The sequence below is a fragment of the Poecilia latipinna genome, unplaced genomic scaffold (genome assembly GCF_001443285.1).
Source record: "Poecilia latipinna isolate Pla-1442-1.1 unplaced genomic scaffold, P_latipinna-1.0 Scaffold1690, whole genome shotgun sequence".
Lineage (NCBI taxonomy): Eukaryota > Metazoa > Chordata > Actinopteri > Cyprinodontiformes > Poeciliidae > Poecilia > Poecilia latipinna.
In genome coordinates, this window is record NW_015114306.1 from 112,548 (window position 1) to 136,364 (window position 23,817).

The 23,817-nt window shown below is 40.3% G+C and overlaps 1 protein-coding gene across 1 annotated transcript; it reads left to right on the plus strand.

Moving 5' to 3' along the window:
* Window positions 1–37: 37 nt before the first annotated feature.
* elp4 (elongator acetyltransferase complex subunit 4) lies at window positions 38–22,453 on the plus strand. Its single transcript, XM_015060150.1, has 9 exons — window positions 38–263; window positions 817–852; window positions 6,777–6,898; window positions 8,318–8,452; window positions 9,823–9,959; window positions 12,737–12,821; window positions 15,558–15,746; window positions 20,263–20,371; window positions 22,314–22,453. The coding sequence occupies exons 1-9, from the start codon at window positions 53–55 to the stop codon at window positions 22,436–22,438; spliced, it is 1,149 nt and encodes a 382-aa protein (XP_014915636.1). The 5' UTR covers window positions 38–52; the 3' UTR covers window positions 22,439–22,453.
* The last annotated feature ends 1,364 nt before the right edge of the window (window positions 22,454–23,817 follow it).

The following is a 23,817-nucleotide window of genomic DNA, read 5'->3' on the forward strand; positions in this document are numbered from 1 at the left end:
AACAAGATTGTCATTGGTCGACCTGCCCCGGACTTTTCTTTGATTGGATAACATGCTCCACAACATTGACGTCATCAGTAGCAATATGGCAGCTCCCATGAACAGTGTGGGTAAAACCTCAGCTGACCGTTTACAGGCTAATTGTACGAGCTTTCAGAAGAAAACAAGGAGTAAATTGATCTCTATACCCGGGACGAGACCTTCGGTCCAAAACGGACAGCTCTTAGTTTCGACCGGTGTCACGTCGCTGGACTACCTGCTCGGTCAGTGTCCCGCTGCTGCACAGGCTAAAAGCCGTTATAATGCAATGTTGGGCAGAGTGAATATACTCAACTGCAAACAAACCTTCACATTTTCAACACATCACAAGTTAAAAGCATTAATATGGATCTTTGTCGGAACCAAAATTGCTCGTATTGCATTATCCCTATCTCTTGCAGAGCTTTTTTTTTTTTAATAAAAAAAAAAAGGTTTCATTGTGGTATTTCTCTCGCCAAACTAGTGTCATGAAATATTTTTTAAAACCCTTCTTATGGAGGTTTTTATACATACATAGATAGATAATTTATTAGTCTCCCATAGGAGAAATTTATCCTGGAAGCAGGGCCAAAAACTGCAGTACAACAATAAAACGGACATAATAAAAACAACAACAACAATAAAAGTACATAAAACCACAAATGTCAGGTGCTATACTGTTGAATAATATAATCAAGACGCCATCCAGTCCCTCACTTTTATATAATTTTTTGGCGACAACAATATTCGTGTATATATAAAGATATTATAATACTGTTATATTTTCTTTCCCTACAGGTGGTGGATTAGCAGTTGGTACAGTGCTTCTCATTGGTGAGTCTTTCTCTTTACATTTTTCAAGTAGCCAGTGTGTTGTCTACAGTCTACACATTGTGTTTCTTATTCCTGGAAACAATGCGTACTTTTTAACCTGTTGTAGATTTAAAAAAAAAACATTTTTAGCTTTGTTCAAGGCATTTAAAAAAGATAAAACCTTCACTTAGCACTTCAAATAAACATGAGCTATAAATGTGTTTGTCTTTGGATTGTTAAGTATTTGCAATAATTTATATAGATTTTTTTTAGCTGGAAGTGAAATAGGCTACTCACACCAAAGAAGGAACAGAGTGTAAATAGAAATATCCTTTACTGTACAACAGTAGAAAAATTTAGGATCTCTGTCCGTATCTGAAATGTTAAAAATTACATTTATGCCTTAATGTGTATCTTAATTCATTTTATATGGTAGACCAACATTGTGAAGGACATACAAGTAAAATGGGAAAATATACATGATTTTATTTTTTTTAACCAGGGAAACATATAAAGTGCTGCTTGCATTTGTTTTGAAGTCCACTGAATAAATGTTTTGTAGAACGTAATCTCACTGTAGTGGAAGTAGGAAGACTTTTATATCTACAGACTGAAATTTTTAATGTCAACTCTCCAGTTTGCAGGTATTAACACATATTTTAATATTAATATCAAGTGAAATTAGGTCTGGACCTTGGACTATTCTAAACTTTGGAACTAGTTGAATGAATCTATTATCATTGCAAATAATGCCATTTCACTGCTTACACATTATTCAAGTAAACGAGTTCTCAAGTGACAATATCCTGCAGAACCTCTGCAGAATTTTAACATGTTGAGGAGGGGGTTAGACCATATGAGTCAGGTGTGTTGGTGCAGACACATTTAAAACCGTAATGACACTGAGAAGCAAAGACTGGAGCTGGACATACATTAAGTAGACATTATGTTGTTTGTTCAAGTTTCATCCTGGCCCTTTGTGTTACACTTGGTTGTTTGCAAAGAGTTTTATGACTAAGGTTTGATAGATCCTTATAGTAAAGTGTCTATCCCAGACAGAAGATATGCACATTAGTACATGAACAATTTGCTAATTTGAGGATGAAAACACATGGAGTTCAATAGAAATTCGAAATCATAAGAAAAAATGTAATATTTCATAATTCAGCAAATGTATAAGAATGGATTTCTTATCCATTTTTGATAAGAAACCCGAGAATGGGTAGGAAAAGCATTGACATTTGTTAGTTTGAACAGGGTTATAAAGTAAATTTTAAGACTTTCAGACTCCATTAAACCACAGTGAGAGGTATTAAACAATTTACAGTAAAGAAAAACGCAATAGTGGTGAAGCTGTGACTCAGCAAAAATGGTATCTAGTTAGATAATTTCAAGGCAAAACCATTGCTTTCCAAATAACTTAAAGATTTCTTTAAGTGACATGTGATGCAACCGTCACAGGTTCAAGTCCTGGCCTTATGACCTTTGCCGCTTGTCTTCCCCCTCTTTCACGACCCGCTTTCCTGTCATTTCATCATCAAATTAAGACCATTAGACCCAAAAAATAAAAATAAAAAACAAACAAAAAAAACATTTGCCATCAAAACCATCTTGATGATCCCCAAACTCTTTGGGAAAATATTCTGTACACTGATGCTACAAAAGTAGAACATTTCGGAAGTCGTGTGTTCCATTACATTTGGCACAAAGGTAACACAGCTTTTAGAAAAAGAACATCAGACTTACTGAAAAGCATGATGGTAATGGCAGTGTCGTGGTTAGAGCATGCTTTGCTACATCTGGACCTGCATGGCTTTACGTAATCAACAAAACCATAAATTCTTAATATTGTGAAGAAGAGTGTTTGACAACAAGTTTGTGATCTTAAACTTTGGCCCCTTAAGTCATTTGGCATACCAGTGATCGGAAGCACATCAGCAAGTCCACCTCTTTGTGGCTAAAAAAAAAGATAATAGGACAACAAATGGGTTTTGGAATGATTTAGTCAAAAATCTCATGAAGATGCTGTTGGATCCTCTTAAACAGAATGTTCAGGGCCAAAACCCTCCATTGTCATCGACAACAGCAGAAAACAGGGGACAAACAATTTCCACCAGTTACTGCAAATGCTTGATGGCAGATGTTGATCCAAGAGTGACACAACCTGTTATAAGGGGGCAATTACTTTTTCATATTGTTTGAAGTGCTTTCTACTCTCCTTTTAGTAGCCCCTTATAGCTACTAAAGGGGCTACTTTGATTTGATAATCAAAGTTATCAAATGAATACTTTGATAAGTATTCATTTTCATAAAAGTCTTTAAAACCTCAGCAACACATTGGCTCAATTCCTACAACCTAAATTGGCAACGATTTAGGAATCATCCACAGGCTCTGCGGTAAGTGTGTTACTCTCAAGCAGACTGACAAATGGACTAATAAGCTGAAGGTCTCCCGTTAGAATCCCAGGTGTTCACACTTTTCGGTTGCTTCTTCATTAATATGCTCCTCTGCAGATGTTTTATAGAAGTTTTCAGAATAACATAAATCGCAAGTGGGTTTTCTAGGGGCTTAAATGTCTTCCACTGTGTTATTATTATTATTATTATTATCATTCATTGTAGGCTAGGCTATATGCACTGGTGGACAGTGAGGTTAAGGTAGTCATGTTTCCCCTTGAAGCTGTAATTTGTGTGTAGCCAAGGCCTATACCAACTGATGATATTGCTTTGCCCTTTAATTCATCCCCCCAATCGATGCAGGAGTCAGTGATTACACACTAATGCGTTCTTCCCTTCCATTTTGTGAATCAATGTACGGTTGGTTTCATCTGGTAATGAGAGACACAGTAAAGGTGAAATGCGTGTGTGTGTGCGTTGAGCACTCTCTTGTGTTTGTCTCTGAAAGAGTGGCATATGTGCACAATGTGTGTGTGTGTGTGTGTTTTCTGGGTGGAGTGGGGCGGAGTGTGGGGAGTTTGGACTGTGTGTTTGTTTGTGTTGTGTCGTCTGCTGCAGTCTGCCCCTTTAGCTGTGATGGCCTGTTTGTGAGACACAGACATAAAATTATCAGACTGGTCATTGTCTGCCTTTGAAGTGTCTTGAGCTGTCTGTCCTGATTTGTCACCCAGAGGGGGGATCTCTTCAGTATGGCCACTGTCTAAGGATCTCTTGTGTTTCTGCAAGTGGAGAAACAAAGCTGCCTAGTCTGTATTATGTTGACCATTTATGGTTTTGTTCCTTTGTTAGATTAATGCTTCTTTGATTTAAATGTCACCTTATTCAGTGACTTCAAACTGTTTTGCGTTATTTTATTTCAGTTCTATGAGCAACACAGAGATGGCTTACAGATTGTTTAGCAGTGTACGGACATAAACAAAAGGATTTGCAATTGTTTTTTTTTAATAAATTAAATGTTAGTTTTAATTACAAATTCACCAATCAGGTGTTTTCTAATCTAATTTTCCGATTCTGATTTAGACATATTGCTGTTTTTTCCCCAAGGGTTAAAATGCATAAAAAAAGAGAAGCAATTCCGAATATTGCTTCTCTCATTCGGAAGGGAATAAGAGAAGCTGGATTCAAAACTACTGGTTTTGAATCCAGCTTCAAAACCAGTAGTTTTGAAGCTGGATTCAAAACTACTGGTTTCAATAAATGAAGGAATTATAGCATTAGCTGCATATATGCACCAAAAGCATATTTCCCAAATATTTTACTTAATTTGCAAAGTGCATCAAGATAAAATTTTTGTGCTTTTGATGCACTTTTTTTGATGCCTTTATGATTTTATATTTTGATGCATTTATTTGAAAATAAAAATATAAATTCTGTTTTCTGTAAACTGTTGATTTCCAATCACATCTGATCAATGGGAATCTTTGTCAAATCTTTGTTTAAGGCTATAACTACGATTGATGACTCAGTATGAAAACAACATTTTACAAGGATGTGACAGTGAGCGCAGGTAGAGTGTGTAGTAACTAAAGGAACTGTTCAGAATTGCAGTCAGCGTATGAAATATTGGTTCATCTCAAAAAATCTTTTTTGTTGTTGTTGCTTGACAGCAGAGTAGTCCACAGCAAGCTGCTGTTATTAAGTATTGGAAAGTCCAGTTTGAATCATTGACCTCGACATTATGAAATCCCTCTTTTGTATTGAGATGGGTTGTATATTGTACTAAACTGAACTGTCTGGGTAACTTTTGTTGAGAGTTAAGTCTGTCGAAATAAACATTACTGAAGTGAAACTGGATTAGCAGAGTTTATAGTGGGAACATTTTGTAAAATGTATTTCTAATTGTTTTTTATTCCCTTCACTTTTTTATACTGTAACTTAAAGATAATATCTCATGGACCTAAGACATATAAGAGGAAAACATCTGACCTAGATCTTTTGTCTCTTTGCCCTGCAGCTCTAGCAGATATGATTCATGAGACTTGCACTCCCACTTCCTTGTCTGAAGGCAAATGAAGCACAGACATCCTGCTTTTATGCAACCTTAGTCAGAAAAGAGCAAAAAAAGAAGCAAAATAGTGAATGGAATCATCCTATGACTGTCCAGAGTGACCGATCTACCTCAAAGACACAACCGCCCCCCACCCCCTGTTGCTCCTACACCCCACCACCTCCAGCCCCCTCCTCATACCCCCTGCCTCAACAGCCTAATGACTCCTGGAGGTTTCATTTGTAAGGCTCCCATAGAAACACAACCACAATAGGCCCCATCTTGAGAGGGCCCATCTGGGAGTCTTTGTGGGGCCTGCTGAAAGCCACAAAGGCCTGCTGACCTAAAAACCCATCAATAAGAGAACAGGGAGCCCCGCCGACAACAAATTGAAGAGCCGTGGAATTTCCTGGGCCATCCGAAGTCCGTAGGTGAGGACGCGGCTCGGGGAACATGGGAGGGAGGTTGGGGAAATTCTCCAAATGTCCGAGGATGACGCATCAGGATGTCATTCCCAAGCTGTCAGCTGTATGCCCATTGCCTCAGCTGTCACTGCCGTCTTTGTCCGTGTGCCCACTGTTTGCCATTGTGAGGAAAGGCCTATGGAATCTTAACAAAATGGTGACGGTGACAGGAAACACCAGTGGCATACTGGGTAGAGCTATGTGCCCTCCTCTGTTGACTATAATAGTGATGATGCTGATGAGGGGGTTGGAGGGTTGTCATGTTGAAAGCCTGCAATATACAAAGACTACCTTTGTGTGGGTAATTTTTTTTACATTTATAGGATTTTACCTCTTCTTTTAATGGCTCAGACACACTTCTTACATGGTGTCATGTGATTTCTTCTGGGATTTGCCTTCTAAAAATATAACTTTCTCTGAAGTTCAAGAAGAGTTTATGTGAATGACCCTCATAGTACAGAGGTGAAAAGGATGCCACTGCCATTAGAATCCAACCAAAAATGGAGAGATTCAAAGCAACCAGGTGTCAGGAACTGTTTTGATGACAACTGCCATCTTCCTCACACTCTTTCTCTTCTTGGCAGTTGCCCTGACCACCAAGGTATCTTTCTGTTGTGCGGGAAGAGCCAGGTAAATGCTTAAGGCAGGTGTCTTCCACTTGCCCTTACCTTTGCGCTGCCAGTTTGGGACATGATTGGTGAAAGTGGACAGGGATACTGTAATATTTTGTCATGCAGGGTGAAGATGTGAATTTTTACATTGATAGTCAAACCTCGGTGTAAAAACTACACCCATGTGCCATGTCGATTGCTACGTCATGTGTTGCCTGCAAAAGGCAGGTAGAAGGTGTCGTTACATCGATTACAGTTAGGAGCGCTGATGTGGGCATGAACTGCTGGACTTAGGCTGAGGTGTTCAGAATAATAAAGAGGAAGACTACGTGACCCGATTAAGCTATTTATGTTTTTCTTTGACTTTGTTCACTGTGTCATTCTCGTGTGATAATCTGATGGTTCTTGTCTTTGTTTCTCTGTCAGAGGAGGACCGATTTGACAGCTACTCCCGCATGATCTTGAAGTACTTTCTGGCAGAGGGAGTGGTGTGTCGGCATGAACTTTTTGTGGCAACAGCTCAAGATAACCCTGATGAAATCCTACAGGTAGGAGATGAGACGCTATGCTTTTTTTAAATGAAGTTTCTGACCCTGCAAAGTTTTTTCTATAAGATACAAGACTAGCTGTTTTTTTTTTAATTTTTTTTTTTTATATAACAGTACAACTTGCAAAATCCACATTGTTTAACGTTTACTCAAGTAAAGATCTCGGAGACTACTTCTTGAGTATTTTCTTTCAGAGCTGCAGCTCTTTCCAACATGTGTCAGGGTCAACAGGGGTATTTGAGAGGTCGAGAGTGGTATGGTTCTGGCATTGTTGAAATGTTTCCCGGCATATCAATCCATGAACAGGACCATAGTTTGCAGAAGCTGCCTGCCAATCAGCAAAGAGGAGGGGTGCTTCTCTCCCTCTGATTGATAGTGGGAGGGTTCATCGGCTCACCCTCTCTTTGCATATCAAAGACTTATTAAGAGAGGGGTAGTCCCGCTGGGGACATATCAAATTATTTAGTATTTTCCACTGTTGTGTTTGCGGCATGGTAATCTCCAGATGCTAAACTTGCACTATGTATTACATTAGCATGAACAAAGATGCATGTTCACAACTCCTATGGATGTAAAGTTGCACTGTGGCAGTTTCATGTGACATTTGCTCAAAGAACAGATTTCCTGTAAATTTCTTAAGAGCTTTTTATGTTTTCAACTTTATTTTGTTTGTTATACAGATAAGAAAACATTATTTACTCATCCTCTCCACAGACTTTTGTTTTTGTAAAGTTTTAGGAGAAAAGAAACACACACACGCCAAGTACTTTAAAGAAGTAAAAAGTATACATTTACTTTAAAGAAGTAAATGTGTATTTCTTTTATGGATGTACATTTATAGATAATTTCTAACAAATTCAACTTGTTTTGGGTTAGAAATATTTGATCCACTTTGTGTGCATTTTTCATGTCCTTCAGTACAACAGTACACATTTTATAGTTGAAGAGGAAATCTGGGTTAATTTTTTTAGAAGTATGGCTTAAAAATTGAATTTATTTTCCTTGACTTGATTGTAGGTCTGATTAGGATTAGAACTGAACCATTCAATCTAATCCAGTTCTCTTCTTATTGAACTATCCAATGGAATGTTTCTCTACAATCGGATAATATATAAATTCAGCATTGTACAAGTGTATATTTCATGTTTCATTATCGTTTCAAAGCCATTTTTACCCTTCTTTTAATACAAAATAACTCTTTCATCTGTGTCATCAAAATTCTAAAAAAAAAAATAGTAAGATTAAGAAAATCAGATGGAGAAAATTAATAAACGTTGCTGTCTTTATCATGCGACTGTCAAAATAATTTGTTTTTTGGGTCTGTCTGATGTTTGAAAAGTTTAAACTTTCAAGGTGTTTTATGTTTGCCAATGTCATATTCTGATTAGACATCATTTTTCATGTACATGATTTGTTTAGGAGCTTCCAGCCCCTATCTTGGATGATGTTGCTGTTCCTAAACCCGTGGAGCAGCCCAGACCGACTGGTGAACCCCAGGACAGCTTGGATGCCATGACGATAGCCTGGCGCTATCAGAACCTGCCTAAAGTACAGGTGATCGATCAGCGGGTCCTCTGTAATGCAACTGTTTTTACCTATACAGTCCATCAGAGGCAATTTTTAAATCTTTATTTGGTGAAAGTTCAACATGTGTCTCTCTTAATGATAGGATGAGAATGCACGGTACTGGAATCGCTGCTTTTAGTCCTTTGACAATGGTCTCGACCACTAAATCCATCTACCTCTAAACTCCTTTGTGGAGTGAATGAGGCCTCGGCCTCTCTTTTCAGAGCTGCAGCAGATTACTCACACTTAGCTGGCAATAGGTAGGCTTTTCACTGTTCTCCCAGTTCACATACACACACACATACACACACACGCTCGCACCCCTGCTTAGCCTGGGAAACAAGAGTACTATGCAGGCAGCACATTGACATGTCTGCTCGCTCAACCCTACGACCCAGACCTGCGCCTCCGTCTTCCCCCAAATCCCTGCCTTTCCCCCTGCTAGGGTCGGCAGCTCTACACTCTTTCTTCCGCTTTAAGGAGAGGAGACCCTCCCCTTCTTCTTCTTCTTCTTCTTCTTCTCTGCAGTCCACCCCCGTTGGTCTATAATCCATATCGCTATGTGGATTAGCAGAACACAGTGTGTCCCTAGGGATCCTCTCCCTCTTTCTCTCTCCCTGGAAACTTCTTTATATCTGTGTCCTTTCCTCACCTCTCCCCCCTTCCCCTGTAAAATCGTCTTTACAAACCGCTAGTAAGCCCCGCCAGAGGATTTGCATCCCAAATTCACCCCGAGAGTCAACGCTTACTTTCCCCTTACACACACCTCTCCTGGCACGGCCCACTGTGTCGTTCTCTTGATGAAGACATCAGATCAAAGGTGAGGCCGTCAGGGCGGGGATGGAACGCTAAGCGGGTTGCCTGGTTCACAAAGAGAAGATGAGCCCCTGACCCCCCCCACTGCCCCTTCTGACCCCCGCGTTCTGACGGGAGAGGGACACACCGGGGGCCCTAATCCAGATTAGGAGTAGATTAAGGGCCCCTCTCACAATGGAGTCCATGGTTTTACCGAGAAAGAAGAGCTAAAACTCTCTCTTTCAGCTGCAGGAAAACATCCGCCTTCCCCTGCTTCCCTGACATGTTCGCTTTCACAGCCAGAAGTGGACATTTATGTGAAGAAATGATTAAGAGGCTGGTCATAGTGCTTATTTAACTTCTTTGCTGTAGAAAAGTTGAGGAATGACCCATAAACAATGCAATTGCATTGCCATAGTATTGCATTTTTAGAAATACAAATAAGGTTGTTATGCTGTATGCATTGTTAGTTTTAAATATTAAAATCATACAGGCTGTTTAAAAGAATTTGAGCAAGCAGTAATGTTAGAAAAAATTACAATTCTTATCCTTGTATATCACAGAGTGCTTTGGCATCTTCCTCTCGATTCGGACACTACTATGACGTCTCAAAGACGATGGAGGCAGAGATTCGCCAAGCGGCCAAGTGCCACTGCTTCTACCTTCCAGATCACATCACCCCGTCATCAGCAGCACACAGGTAGAACAGCAAGACGTCGTCCTCAAAATGCAGGCAAAACCAATGAGACACGACCCGACGAACACAGGCGCATAAACACGACATCATCCACATAACAGGGCTGTACAAATACGACTTCCTCCGCAGAACGCATGTGAGTAAACATGGCAATGTTCGTGGAGGAACAGGTGAACCAATAATGCAGCGAGACAGAGCTGCAGAACTTAAAGAGCACATCTTGTATAAGTAAACATAGTAAACAACATGACCAGGCTGAGAAGACTGGGCTTCATTAGATGAGATTGTTTTATTCTAGTTGAATTAGTTCAGGTTTCTTCTTCACGTTATGTCGGGAAAATGTTTCGAAAGTGAACAAAAGCTAAAATCCATTTGAATTGTGTCTGAGACATGGGTATTGAATAGATGCTAAAATTATAGATGCTTGAATAAGTTATTTGGTTTCCCTGAAATGAAATGCATCAGTTAAATTTATGATGTAGATGCCACTAATCATTATTCTGGAAATCATCAAACTAATCAAACAATTCTTTCAGCTCCAATAAAATGATTTTTCTTTGACTTCAGAAAACAAAACAACATAACTGATTTTCTTCTATCATAATAACCTTCACTTTGTTGATTCAGAGTAGGAATTGATGTTATAATAATTTGCATGATCACGCATCACTTCAACTATTTTCTTCTATTCAATTTATTTAAACAATTAATCAATTACAGGTTTTTTATTGAGTTCAAATAAAACACTTATTCAAAAATGCTCCATTTATGAATAAACAATAATTACAATCAAGAATAATCACTATTTTTGCAACTAATACAAATCAGCTAAATATCCGCCTGCGTCGCCTCCTGTTTTGCGTTGTTTGCCACTGGCCGGGTTCATTCAGCCTCTTGGAAAAAGGTTGCATATGTCTATTCAAATAAGGGTCTTGTTTGCTCAGCGTCTGTTTGATTTCTCCTGCGTTGAGTGTACTTAGGGTTCAGAGGTTGCACAGGCTCTTTACCCAGAGAGTGCTGCTGAACACACACGGGCACACGAAGGCGCACTCGTTTGAACTGGGTAAATACAGCAATCTGGAGTGCAGTGGATGCTGGAGGAGGCTGTAGAGAATCCCTCATTCTTTCTATCAGCAAACAGAGACCGCTGGTAAACATGCTGCCCGTACAAACACATTAAATGTTGCAGGTATTCAGGTGAAAATGTACGTTTTTCACGAGCACGGTGCTCGAGGTAGAAAAAGTGTGGCTAGATATCATTGCACAACGTAATGATGGTTAATGTGAAGAGTGTAGGAGGAAAAATCTCCCTGGTTTGTGCAGTTTTGAGTGAAGGTGAGATAGTGGTGCTGTTGCAGAGTGTGAATGGGTTATAGATCTTACAGGCATTTTGACAGCTGGAAGCTACACCTGCACAGCACCATTGTGCCCCAAGGCCCGCCCAAGTACTGACAAGAATACAGGCACACACATTCGGTGCATATCTTGCACGCTCGTGTAACACACAAACTCGAAAGCAAGCTACTCCCCCTTGCACGTGTCCGCTGCCCCATGTTGATACCCTAGCTGTTAAATTGCTCCGTTTCACTTGAAGGCATAATTGGCACAAATTGCTCTCTAGGTGATACAGATCCTGTTGTTTAAGACCAAGCATCCCCCTTCCCTCACTCTTTCTTCCCTTGCTGAAAGAGGAACGCTGAGATAAAGACGCTTCCTGGTGCATGATCCTAATTAGCCGACACGCTAGCCCCTGTAGCTACGCACCTAGACCTCTTTGGGTACCTGAATGAGCCGTGCTCAGTAGGGGTAGCTAAAGCACAATGCTGGTCTCCACAATGGCTGCCAACGAGTGGCAACCTCCTGCATGCAACTGAGCGTCAGACCGTCCCCAGCCCCCCCACCACCTCAGAGCTGGGGCATGGGCAGAGAGGCCGTGGAGGGTAGGTGTCCCTCTTTCACCAGTGCAGCTCTATCATTAGCCACAGCGGGGTCAGGAGGCACTATTGTTGAGCTGAATAACTGAAATAGAGTTCATTGATATACTTGGCCAAGTGTAATCAACACAAGTGTGTGCTTCTCTTCTTTATGTGGGGGTTTGGCGTGTGACCAACCTATGTGTATCAGCTTTTGTGGCTCTCAGGTTGAACCGACAGCTGACATAGCAGCCCACTGTGAGCTGCCACAGAGTGGTCATTACAATAGTGAGGTGTTTCTAAGTGGAGGGTCCTGTGTTAAAAGATGGGGTTAACATTATTATTGGTGATCCCATAAACTCATAAAGGGCTCAGCAGCGATCCATCCCTTGACTGTCGCTAAATGTTGCTCGACGGTACTGCATGGCTCCTGTCAGTGGTGCACATCTTACCCTTGATTAAACACCAAAATGCTGTTCTCTGTTAGTTTTAGCCTTCAGCCCATTAGTCCCTCATCTCTTCTCCGTTGTGCGCACGTTTTTGTGCATATGTGCACCTCATCTGTCTGTCTGTCTCGGCACAATCAGATCCTCGGGGAGCTGACAGTGAACCAGTCATGTTGTAATTTAATCAACCAAATAAATTAATTGGATCTCTTGATATGGATCATCTGTCTGCTTCGGTGGCTCCAGAAAAGCACAGTCAGGAGTAGCAGACTGCAGTCATTGAGGATTAGGCTTCTGCAGTGATCAGCTTGGCCCAGATTTGTCAAGATACTATTGGCGATGGATTGCACATTTTAGGTATCCCTGTTCTCGTGCAAATTCTCTGCTGTACTGTGTCAAATGTGTCTCATTCTTTCTCCAGTGCCAGAGTTGAGTCCTACTCTGCCTTACTGAAGTCACTGCAAGAGGTCATACACAGAGAGGGCTTTGATTTGGCGACCCCCATGGTAAGAACCAAACAACTGTTCTGGTTTTTGTTTCATTCAAATTGTAACACATTTATTTTCTCAAAAATGTTATTCGCCACAAACTAATTTAACATTTTGTTAGAAAGCATTCTTAGTCACTCTAGAGCTAGGAGCACAATCATCGTATTTCTTAATCACATAGACACACATCTGTTGCTTGACAGCATAAATTTGTGATGCAGAGTTTGGAATCAGGTGATTTTCTGGTTGTTGATTAATCAAATCATGCAAAATATTTTTTTTATCATCAAATACATGAATGCAAAGAACACCTGCAATTTTCAGTCTATAAACACATCATTCAACAGTATGTGCTTTAATGCACTATTTTGAGTTCAAATAGGGGTTAAGGGCATATTCTATTTTACTTTGGATTTAAACTTATTACTGTTACTAAAAACATGCTGAATTTTCTGATACTTAAAAAGCTCATTAAATAAAAAATAAATAAATAAGAAAGAGGCACTAGATTTTTATTAAAAGGAATGATACATATATAGTGAGGAATTGAGAGTCTTGTCACTGATCTCTTCATTATCCTTTGCCTTACTAATTTTGGTCTTGTTCTTCTTAGAGTCATCTCTCTGACCTTGCATTGATTCATAGCTGTAGGAGAATAGAGCAGTAATGGGCCTACTAGGAAGTTGCTAATATTAAAACTGATAATAAGAGGTTGTTCTGTACAGCATATTAAATAATTTGCCATTGCAGATGCATCAAGGTTTATAATCAGGATTTCACAAAAATGTTGATTCCTTTATCAATCTTGGCTTTTTGAAAACACTGAAAAGAAAATATGTCAAGGAATGTCAAAGAAAATATCAAATGAAATTGAAGGTCATCAGTTTCTTCAAGCTAAATTTGATCATCTTTCAATATATTTACAGAGAGTTTATATGACTGTTTTCAAATCTCAAAACTGGCATATATCCAGCTTTTAGAGACTAGCCACCACAATGCAATTACAAAATACAGATTTTTCATAATGATTTGACACATAGAAGACCGTAAAATACATGTTTTTTTTTTGTTTTGTTTTTTTAGTGGTTCTCTACATAAACAGTATCTATCCCTTGTTCACCTACTTTCTGTGAACCCTGTGCCCATCACCTGGAGCCACCTCTCCTCCTGTCACTCACACATGGGATTTTCTCCCCCCAGAGCTGTCATTCAAACACCAGATTAACTGCTGACATCATTAAAGCAGCAGGACCACCTGACACACTGTTGGCACAGTCCAGGAATGCAAACCGGCACAGAGCGACATGGGTGCTGGCACAAAATATCCCCAGTATGGACAACAGTGTGGATTGGATGATTTGCTTCTCCTTGTTGTTTCCTCAGACATTGTCAAGTATTTCAACATTTAAAGTGAACTCTGCCGAAGTGATTCATAATTGGGAATATTTTTCAGAAGAATCAAACCGGAGTCTTTCTGAGTCTCATTAGACTCCTTTCTGATTGGGTTTCGGTCCCAGACTAGTTGTAGTCTATATGGCTGGCCTCTGGTCTTTGGCTGGACCCTACTGGCAATGTTCCCTGATTTTTCTATAGGCTAAGCTATAGGAGTTAAGTTTGTCGTCGCATCCTGATGTTGCCACAGCAACAGTCGTGTTACCGCAGTGACCTCCTGCGGGGCGTCAGACACAGAAACAGATTTCTGATTCTGCTGCTCTCAAAACCTGTGTAGGAAAACATCACTGAACAAAGGAAGGGCATGTCTTATTGTGACTACACCACACGTGCAGAATGCTAATACTACAGCAGGCTGAGATACAGACTGAGAGTACGCTGTGGAGAGAAAAGAGTCTTATTGGAAACTATGAGGCAGCTTTGAAAAACCAAGTTAGACAATGGCGTTTATTTTTCTTAGATCTGTTCGATGCTGATCCTGATTTGTAAACAGTCTAGGTCAGGCAGTTGGGTGAGGAAGTTATAAGAAATTGGGCTGAGGAGATCTTAGAAGAGTTGGAGGAGGTGTAAATTATGAAAAATATTGAATAAAAAGTGAGAAGATTTTAAAGCAGGCCTTTGTTTATTGATGTTGGCTCTCACCCCAATAATCCTGAACCATCCTATTAGAAAGGCCACATGAAAGGCAATTGTATGTAAGAGTAAAACTCCCTCACAGTTTGGACAGGCTTCTACATTTTCTGTGGTGCAGTGATATATATCCTATCACAGTTTGGCCCACTTTTTTTTAAATTTTTTTTAACAAAGTTGGTTTCAGTTGATCCCTTGGGGTGGGCTGGGATGGGATGGAGTCGGGAGGGTGAAGCGGTGCGGTGGGGGGCTTAAGGCAAGGCACTCCACCCTTACCCAGGCCCCCCTTGGCTGCAGAGCATCACCGCTGTGCCAAGAATGTGCTGGGGTTTTCTGGGTGGCGGCCATATTGGAAGCCTGTCTGACAGGTCCATTGTGCATGTGTCAGATGGCTTCTGTGATTGGGCGGTTGTGTCCAGTCACGTTTGGGCTCCGTGTTCCAATCGTCTGTGCCGCTGAGCAGTCTGTCCAGTTGCTCTCACCCAACGTTTGGAAGCATGACCCACAACAGCAGCACCCAAGTTTTCAGATTAAACTGAGATCCGTGCCCTCCACTGACTTTCTGTAGTTTACGTTTTCTTCTGCAACATTTGATACATTTTCATGTTTTTGTTGTTGTTGTTTTTTATGTTTACCTAACTGCACTCCTCACCCTCTTTGCATTTCTCACAGTCAAAGTCACGTAACATCCTGCGTGTGGGGCTTCACTCTCTGGGCTCAGCTCTGTGGGGGGACGACCTGTGTTGCCATGACAAACCTAGACACAGCCACGCCCTGACTACCTTTCTGTATGGACTCCGTGCGTTGTTGAGGTCATCGCTTTCGGTTGCTGTAGTAACCTTACCATCACATCTCATCCAGGTAATATGGTGTTTGACACATACTGTCTTGTTTGTGTTACGTGCTTCTGAACTTCCACTCAGTATTGGTGTCTTAAACCATTTGGGATTTCAGCCAGAACACTGAATGCAGATTAAACTGATAAGATTAATATTGAAGTTTAACCAATGTGCTCCTTTTGTATTGCTTATGATTGACTCAGGCGCAGGTGAAGGTTTTTTTTTTTATATGAGCAATATGGCTCCCCTCCTAGGGTGTTATTCTACCAGGGGTGCCAAAAGCAATGAAAAATCAAAGTTATTTGGCAGCTTCGCTCCAAACCTGTTTGTTCTCTTAGAAAACGAGCCTCAGATTCCTGTGTCCTGCAACTTTTTGATGTATGAGAGGTCCATCACACCTGAATCAAATGGCTGGATTGCTCTCTCAACCTGCAGTCAAGTTTCTACAGACTAATGACTTGATTATTTGATTCAGGTATATTAAACAGGGATATATGCGACACTGGCTCTCAAAGACTGGAGTTTGTGATCGCTGTCTTAGACTGTTAATAGGGATGGAGTAAGGGAAAATGACAGCATACCATATCTCACTGATTAAGTTTTTTTATTTATATTTTTTTAAGGTAAATGTATTTCACATTCCTGTAGTTCAAAATCTTAAAAATCTGGCTTGGCCAATCATTAACTTAATAATTCTAAGTTGAAAAGAGATTATTTTAAACTTAGTATGGGATTTTTAAACCTGTACTTTGTTTATGAAATCAAGAAGATCTTTTTGGGCCATTTTTTGGCAATCTTTAGATGAGACAAAACCCCAAAACTGAGATTTTTCAATGATTACTTAAACTACTGTTTGAATTTGTGAATTGTTTGAAAACATGGGATTCTTGCTTTCCTTAAAAATATTGCTAAAACCTCTGGTTTCATTCTTATTAGGCTAATATTGTGCATTGTGCACCAGACCATAAAAGGACGTGACCACCCACTGCAGTGTTCATGCGATCATTTCTACTGTCCAGGTTTCACTGGGGCCCTCTCCCTATTTACATCAGTCTGTTGTCAACCTGCCGTGGTTCAGAATTCATTCAGTCTTCAAACTTTTCGATTTAGTATTATGAAATTCAACTTACTTTAAAGTCAATCACATCAAATATTTGTAGAGAAATGTATACTCTGTTCAGTCCAATCTTGCAAACAAATTCAACTTAAAGTTGCACAAAGAATTTAAACCTCTTCATGGCCTTATATGTAATGCTCGTTAAAGTTGTATATTGGTGGGGCGGAGGGGCTGCGTGGTGGGCTATGAGTCTGTGTCCAGTCTGGCCTCTCAGTGTGAAGGTGGAGTCATCTGCTGAGGCATATGGCAAACCACCACCCTTCCCTAGACTATCAACTATAGAGGGACACTTGTCTCCAAAGCCGTCCACACACCAAACTAGCCTGACCACTCCTGGATCCCTCTTGAAGAGACTCGTCCTGAAGAGCACTGACTCTGTGTTGTTTGTGATCTCCTTATTCAAAGATATAGGTCAGTGCCTAGCTCAGAGAACAGCTGTGTTGTCACAACACGCTCTGGCTCCAGGCCTGTACGCACTGTGCAAGGCGGCTTGGCCTAGTCAAAAAAAGGTAGAGTGGCTAACTAGCAGATGTCAGCTGTGGTGGGAGCAGTCCTCCTGTCCCACTCTGGCCAGGCTTCCCAACCCTTAATCTGTCCCCTCCCCCTTCTCCACCCTGGGGAGAGAAGTGAATGAGTTGGAAAAGAGGAGAGAGGGGAAAATTTTGGACTGAATCAGGTGTTTGGTGACGAAGCCAACATGGAGGTAATTAGCGGCTGTTATGTTATGACCATGTGATTAACTTACCGTTTCAAATCTCACTTTGCACCGTTGTCTTAAGAATATCACCAAAGTGTGAAGACTGATCTCATTGAAACAGTTAATAGACTTTATTTCTGGCATTGCGTTGCGTAGATGGATCTCTCTTGAAGGCTGTCTAGACTAACATCAGTGGTTTTTACTGACTGAAACATTGTGGTCTCAGACAGTTAGCCTACTGCTACTAGTCTACAATACTTAATCTATTATTGAGCAGCTTAGGAAGCTGAGCAACTCACTGAAAGCCTCCCCACAGCAGCCCAGTGCGACAGTCCATCTGAAACATTAATTAGACTCCCCTCCATCATACAATATCCTGAAACCACACCCAGTCCTCACACATACAAAATATAGGTCCCCAAAAATGCCTGTGTACATTTCAAATTTAAAGATTTTTAGTGCTTAAAAAAAAAAAAAAAATATATAAATATATATATATATATATATATATATATATATATATATATATATATATATATATATATATATATATATATAACTGCATATATTAAATTACTGAATAATCCATATTGCTATACTTATAAATAATTACAGAACATTTGTGTTTAAGACACACATATATGATTTTTAAAAATAATTCAATAATTACAATCTTTCTTAAAGTTTATGTTGTGCACAACAAGAAATAGTTGAATAGGATTAAACAAGGAATGTCAATCCAGAGCTGTTTTCAGATCTTCCCAAAGGTCTATTTAATTATCAGATCTATACTGCAGGACTTCCCAATGAACATTTTGTGTGTTCTTGGGCATTAATATTTGGGAAGACGACTTTTCTTGGCGTCGCTCTGGATTTCTCTGTTCCCATTTTCTTCTGTGTCCTAATCGCTTTCCCTGTTTGCCTGATGAAACCATTTCTCCATTTGGCAATGTTGCATCTTTTGATATTATTGTATATTCTGTTACCGGGTGCAAGACATCTTAATAGTTTGGCATTTCTGCTACTGAAATAAAGGCAAGATGGTTAGGAATGTAATGGCTTTGGGTATTTTTTTTTCAAGTCAATATTCATCTTAGTATTTTTTTTTTATCTTATTGGAAAAAAACAATACAAAATAAAACCATCAATAGTTAAAACCTCGTGGTGTTTCAAACTATCCAAACATTTTGGCTCGGTTTTACGCTGACATGTTTATTTTAGCTTATAAAAATGCTCCACAGAGTTTTATTAGACTCTTGGCTGAAGACAAATATTTCTGGGAGATTCCCTAGAAATAGATACTCAGTCCAACCCATACCATATATTTTAAAGATTTCTGTTAATTGTGTAGTATTACCATTGTTATAATAATTATTGAAATTCTGTTTATGTTGTTATAAATATAAATTCACATCCTTGTCTTTCCTGCACTTCCCACAACTATTTATTTTTTATTTTTTTTGCTTTTTCTAATTATGTTACTCACGTGAAATCCAATTTTTTATAGCATTTTTGCCTGACTCATGTTCTCAATTTTATTTAGCAGAGAGTTTGTTAAAGGTATCCACTCCGGGTGTGTCTAAGTTTATTCAGCAGTTCTAAACAGTAATGAAGAGCCATATAAATCGTTGTTGGAGCCATTTGTTGTCTTTGAATAAGGTTTAAAAATTGATCTGCAACTGAGATGACTTGACCGCCTTTATAAGCCACGAGCTGTTGACTTCCCTCATTTCTTAGTGACCTCATTCTGCCCTGTTGCGACTATACTGAGCTACTTCCAGTGAACACTTTCATTACTCTGACTTTAAAATATTTAAATCAGGTTAAGTCGCTCCCTTTTAATTACTTATTTTGGCTTTCCAGGGAAAGAATAGACAATATTTTATCTGCCATTGTTGGTTGCTCTGTATCTTTTAATTTTTAGAACAACTGGTTTCATCCAGACTGTTAAGAGCTCAACCACTGCTGCACATAAAGCCAACTAAGGCACTTTTATTTGTGCGGCAGTGGTACCGACTGCTAGGATATGCATACTTTAAAAGTAGGACAAAAACGAAAAGGAGGAAGAAAGAGCGGGGAAAAAGACATGAAGGCATGAAAACTGCATTAGGCGGTGGCAGCCAACACAGAGAGAAGGATGTGAATGATTCAGGAGGGAAAGGGATTAATAATGCAGGACTCCCCCTCTCCCTGTGTCCCAATGTCCCTCTCTTTCTCTCCTCCCTTCCCTTTCTCCATCTAACCTTCTGGATATTTTTTCCCCCCTGCATTCCCTTTACCATCTTCTGTCTTCACCTCTTATCTGTCTCTGACCTAACCAGTAGGGGGAGCTCTCCTCATCAAACCTGCCTAACTATTTTTTTTTTCTGTCCTGCCCTGCTTTTCACAGGTTTTGGTTTATGCAGCAGCCATTGCCTTGTTTCTCAAGCATATTTTATGAATTGAAATAGTGACAAAATGTTGCTTGTTTGAATTCCATCCCATTTTGTACATGTGGATAGATGGCTGATGTAAGGTGCCTGCCCTCGGGTCAACTGTGTGACTCCAATCAACACTTTTACCTTCTCCAGCTCATTGCACTGAGATAAGTCATGGTCAGAGAAGACCTGGTCGCAGGCAGGAAATGACGACCTAATTTAATCGCAACTTGGTGGCATCCCGTCAGGAGGCCTTTAATTTCCTACTTGTGTTGTTCTTCACTCTGGATCCCTCTACATCCTACAGGACAGAGCTCTAATGGGCAATATAACCCGGCTGTGTGACAATGCCATCGCCCTGGAATCATTCAAAGGCTCTGAGAGAGAGACCAACCCTCTCTACAAAGACTACCACGGTACAAACGCACACACACACACACTCGCTTATCTTTCAGTCTCTTTTCTATCGGATACACACACATGTACAGAGGCAGTGCATTAAAACCGGAGTTAGGCTGTGGATGGAGGCAGGGCAGCCCCCTTGCAGGCCAGGCTGTCAGTGTGCGTTAGCGTGCTGCTGCTCAATCAGACGTGCTCCTCAGTAGACAGGCCGGGGGGGATTCAGCTGCCACGCCGTACCCCCTCTCTCTCTCTCTCTCTCTCGCGCCCTCACCTCCCTCCATTCCTGCCTCACCGCCTCCCTCTCCCCCCCCCCTCCACCTCCAGCAGAGGCTCTCTCCCTCTCGCCTCGCCCATTCTCCATCCCCGGTCCCATACCCCTGAGGCTCTGGAGCAGCGCAGACCAACACTGGGGAATCGATATTCTCACCATCACTCTCTCTTCCTCTCTGCCTGCATCTCTCCATCCCTCGCTCAATGTCTCCGTGGCCAGCATGCTCTGCTAATAAATGGAGGGCAAAGCTTTCAGTGGAGAGACAGGACACCGGTAAGGAGACGTGTGGAGAGAAAGAAACCAAGGCAGGGGAGGGGAGGGCAGAGTTTGTTTCTGCTCTCCCGGTCCTCACCATCACTTTTTTTTTTTCAGCACAGTTTTATCATTTCTCTCCTTCTCCTCCCCGCTTTTCTCTTTTCTATCACTCTCCACACATAAAGGTCAGTATAAGTGAGGCCGGTATTTTTAGCAGTTCCTCCCAAACTCTCCCGTTCACTCTTTTGCTTTTCCTCGCATTCGGCCACCGTCCCTCAACCCTTTAGATTGTGACACGTAAAAACATTCAGTTTCAGATTTCGCATCCTCCTCCAGAACATTTCCCAGATTCTTTACAGCATTTTTTTAAACGCATTGTGCCTTGGTAAACAAGTTCTAGAAATCCGGAACTTGTTTTTGTGAGTTGTGCACCGCATCACTTTCTTAACTGCCTCCGAGTTGTGAAAGTGTCCGTTGGTGCTGATATTGCTTGATGTCCCTTTAAAATCTCATACTTTCCCTACTTAAATTCAGGTGCGGGCTTCTGAAACACATTTATGTGTATGACTGTTTTGATGTGTGTTGATGAGTGCCAACGCATCTGGTGCGAGTAGGAGAGTGCGTGTAGCTGTCGCGTGCATGTGTGTGTATGCGTGTTTGCGGCAGCAGTTCAGGGCTGCTCAAAGCATGCTGGGAAGCCTGTCACTGCAAATCAGGCAGAGGGAAATCACCCAAGTGCACAGAGGAGAGAACCCACCATCCCCCACTTTCTCTGTCTGCCTTCCTTTCTCCGTTTCTCCCTCGATCTTTTGCTTTTCTGTGTCACGCTTTTTTGTACCACCCCACTTCTACAGTGCTGTACAGTTTTATGGAAATGCCACTGTGCTGGAATGAAATAAAAAAGGGAAGTTCAAAGTATGAAAAAAATCCCACACCTCTTCCTCGTGTTATTACATGAGCCTATCTTTAAATTATGACAGTAATTGTTGGAGAAAATACCAGCTCTTCAGTTTTAAGGAAACAAGAGGAGAAAAGCAATGGGAACAATTAGTTGTGAATGACTTATTTCAAAAGTAAATTTTCTCGTTAGTTCTGTTAATTTCCTGTTTCTACAATGCTTTGTGCATTTGTGTAAAAGTCTTCCTCATTTTGTTTATGGAATTGCCAATCCACTTTATGCAACATTAAAGTAAAACTAAAAAAAACTCTTTTAGTTTCACATAATGTTCACTTAAAATCATCATTAATGTTCCTCTAAAAGACCAATTTTGTTGCATGTTAATTTAAAGTGAATTTTGGAGATTCAGTGTGTTAGTGTAAAACAAGTTCAGATTTTAATAATCAAAGTGAAACAAAAATTAATGTAATTTTTGTTGAGGAGTGTGTTTTACTTTTTGTCACATTTAATCTGATTCTCCTGTCCTTCGTAGGCCTGCTGTTTGTGCGCCAGGTGCCTCACCTGAACTGTCTGGCCAGGCAACTCCCTGACCACAAGGATCTGGCTTTTAAGCTCAAGAGAAAGCAGTTTACTATTGAGGTATGTTTCCAGCTTTAATCTTTGGCGCACTCTTATTTATTTTATTAATAATATCTATTAGTTGATATTTGTTCGTACTTTATGACTTAGCTTTACCCTGACTGTATTGCAAACTATATGTACCTCTTGAGGTTTTTCATCCACAAACTTCAGTGGATTATATTGGGATTTCAACAAACAGTAATGCAGAATAGTCAAGTGGAAGGAAAAAATATATGTGTATCTTTTTCATTTTACCACCAAAATCTGAAAATCTTACCACGCATATCTTTTCAGGCTCCTACACTCAATATTTTTGTAGATGCACCTTTTGTTAAAATTGCAGCTGAAACTCTTGGGGTCAGGGCCTGATGTCTGGCCCACTGACTTTTCAAAACAGGTCAAGCTCAGTCAGACTAGATGAAACGTCTGGCCACAAAATATAACTTTGATTTAGGTCTGGATTCTGACTGAGCCATTCTAGCACACAATTATCCTTATTTCTGCCACACATGCATTTGCACGAAAGCCAGAAAGTTCAGTTTTGATTTAATCTCACCAGAACTCCCAAACGATTACAGCGTCCCCTGCATATCCGGTGGCAAACTTTAAGATGTGAAGCTCTGCAGCTCCTCCAGACCGACCATTGCCACTGGATGTTGTTTCGGGTTATTAGAGTAAAGGTGACTTTTCATCAGATAGTTTTCACATTTTTATTTAAAAAAATAAATAAAATAAATGTTCCTCCCGTTGACCATTATGGACATTATTCTGGTAGTAATGTGTCAAAACCTGAAAATTCCCAGAAGATAAGATTTTTTTTTTTCTTTATGCACTCTATGTCCAAATGTATTGTTTTTTTTAATCAATATTTTTATGGTGGAATTTGTTTTCCTGTATTGAAACGGTAAGTAAAAAGATGTTTCACCCATGAGCAAAACTCCACCAAGCTGTGTTTACTTTGCTTTGCTATTGGGTGACTGAAGGAAGGTGAAACTATTGATTATGCACACTTGCTGGCACAGTTTCTTCAGTGTAAAGTCAAGAGGCAACAGAGTGAGAAAAATATCTATTTCCATAAATATGACAGTTGAAGTTCAGGTAAGTGGTATGTCTCACATTTTGATGCATGTAATTCTTATTAAGTCTCCAGGTGCCCTTATACATTCTTCCGTGTGGTTACTTTTCAAATGTTTAGTCACTTGGACTGTGAAGTGGCTCAACAATAAAACGAGCTGCGACAGCTTTGAGGGAAGTAAGTAATGTAATGTTAGTGTAGCTTCACCTGAAACTGTGCACTGCAAGCATTTACCAGTGGAAATCCAGTTTCACTGCCAGACACAGAGAGGTCACATATGGAACCAAAAAGTCAGTAAACATCGCCCTTCTTATATGCTTAGCATTTTCCATATTTTTTG